Below are 1,764 nucleotides of genomic sequence, written 5' to 3'. Positions count from 1 at the left end.
TCTCCGGCTGGGGCTGGGCGTGCACAAACGACTCCACCAGGGCCGCTCGCTCGGTCGATCTCCCTTTAATACAAAGTCGGTTTATCTACATACAGAGGTGGGAAACCACCCAACTGCTTCCGTTTGGGTAGAGTTGAAAGCAACGGCAGATCCGCTCTCATACAAAGAGGAAAACGCTGCGGGTGGGGTCCCCGCCGGCTGCGCTGGTCCCTGTGTCCCAGGGAAAAGGGCGCAGCGGGACCCCCATGTTCGGTGCCCACCGGGTGCAGATGGGCGCTCAGGCTGCCATGGGGGGCAAGGCCGCGTCCCCTGTCCCCAGTGGGTCTGAGCCGGCTGCTGGCAGCCCCGCCCGCGTCTCCGTGCCGTCCCCACCCTCAGGACTGTACTTGATATGTCTGAAAATTTAATAAAAAAAAAAAGTTGGGGGCAAAAAAGGAAGAATAGAAACAAGAAAAGGACGCCTCATTCTTACACGGGCAGGTGGGCAGGGCAGGCACAGCTTGTGATGCTGGGAGGAAAACAGGGAACGGGGAGCCAGCCAAAGGGACAGTCGCGGGCTGGGGCACACGCGTTCTCCGACTGACTAATCGATCACAAAGGACATTTTCTACCGTGAAAAAATAGACTGTCTTTGAACAGAATATGAAAAGCAAAGTTGTTCTTTTTTAAAGTCATTGACTGGCAAGTCTTTTTTTTTTGTTGTTTTTTCTTCTTTTAAAAAAAATGGAAAAAAATACACTATTTAAAAAAAAAAAAAAAAAAAAAAAAGGAAATGTCACCGGATACAGTTACACCAAGAGGTTCAAAAGAAAGCTGGGTTCTGCCCATGCCCCCTCGCCGGCCCGCGCCCCAGGCTGCAGGACAGGAAGGAGGTGCCCGGTCCCCAGGAGGCTGAGGTGAGTCCCTGGCCCGCGCCCCACCCCTTGGGGTCTGGGGAGCCCCGACTGCGTGTCGACCCCCACCCCCCACCCGAGTCTTGGTTTGGAATCGCAAGGTAACGAGGAATGTTCCAAGTGTATGACGGCGGCAGCGGGGGCTGGGGTCCTCGCGGGGGGCTCGGGAGGCCACTTTGGCCCGGGCCCGCTTGGCCCCGAAGCCGCCCCTGCAGCCCCTGCGTGCCCGTCCGCTGCGGGCCCCTCATGGCTTTATGTTGCATAGTGGTCGAAGCTGCCAAGGTACTCCAGCGACGCCTGATAACAGAACTGGTACTCGTCCTGTGGGGAGAGGGCGGCGGGCCGTCAGGACCTCCCTCCCTCTAACATCTCCCAGGGCTCCCAGAGGACTCATCTCGGCCCACATCAGAAGACATTTTTGGCCTTTAGACTTAATGAGTCGGAAGTGTTGACCCTGCCAGGCATGCGCCTCTCATCCCAGCACCCTGAGAGGCTGAGGCAGGAGGATGGCAAATTTGAGCCCAAGTCTGGGTGACTCTGACCGAGTGAGACCCCGTCTCAGAAAATAAAAACCAAAAAGGCTAGAGACATTGCTCAGGGTGAAGGCCCTGGGCTCCATCCCCAGTACTAAGAAAAGAGCAGCCTCACCCCTTCCCTGGCCAGAAGTGGGCAACCCCCAGGGGGCGGCCATCAGGAGGGGCTGAGACGGCGTACCTCCGTCTGCACCATGGCCGGCCGCTGGGTCCGCAGCATCTTCACCGTCTGGAAGATGTCCACCACGCCCTCGTAGCGCATGCGCTCCAGCACGATGCTCAGCGTGATGAACACGCCCGTCCTGCCCACGCCGGCGCTGCGGGGGGACACAGGTCAG

At 58.2% G+C, this 1,764-nt stretch overlaps 1 protein-coding gene across 1 annotated transcript in view; it reads right to left on the bottom strand.

The window, feature by feature from the left end:
* Positions 1 to 711: 711 nt before the first annotated feature.
* The window catches only part of Ptprs (protein tyrosine phosphatase, receptor type, S), a gene marked incomplete in the record, with an annotated part of 48,287 nt that continues 47,234 nt past the window's right edge, over positions 712 to 1,764 (bottom strand). Inside the window, 2 exon segments of the mRNA XM_013505293.1 lie at positions 712 to 1,214; positions 1,608 to 1,743. Of these exon segments, the coding sequence (XP_013360747.1) occupies positions 1,146 to 1,214; positions 1,608 to 1,743 (205 nt within the window).

This window comes from Chinchilla lanigera, unplaced genomic scaffold (genome assembly GCF_000276665.1).
Source record: "Chinchilla lanigera isolate Chin_1 unplaced genomic scaffold, ChiLan1.0 scaffold00094, whole genome shotgun sequence".
NCBI classification, from domain to species: domain Eukaryota; kingdom Metazoa; phylum Chordata; class Mammalia; order Rodentia; family Chinchillidae; genus Chinchilla; species Chinchilla lanigera.
This window is presented reverse-complemented; position numbering and strand designations above follow the sequence as displayed.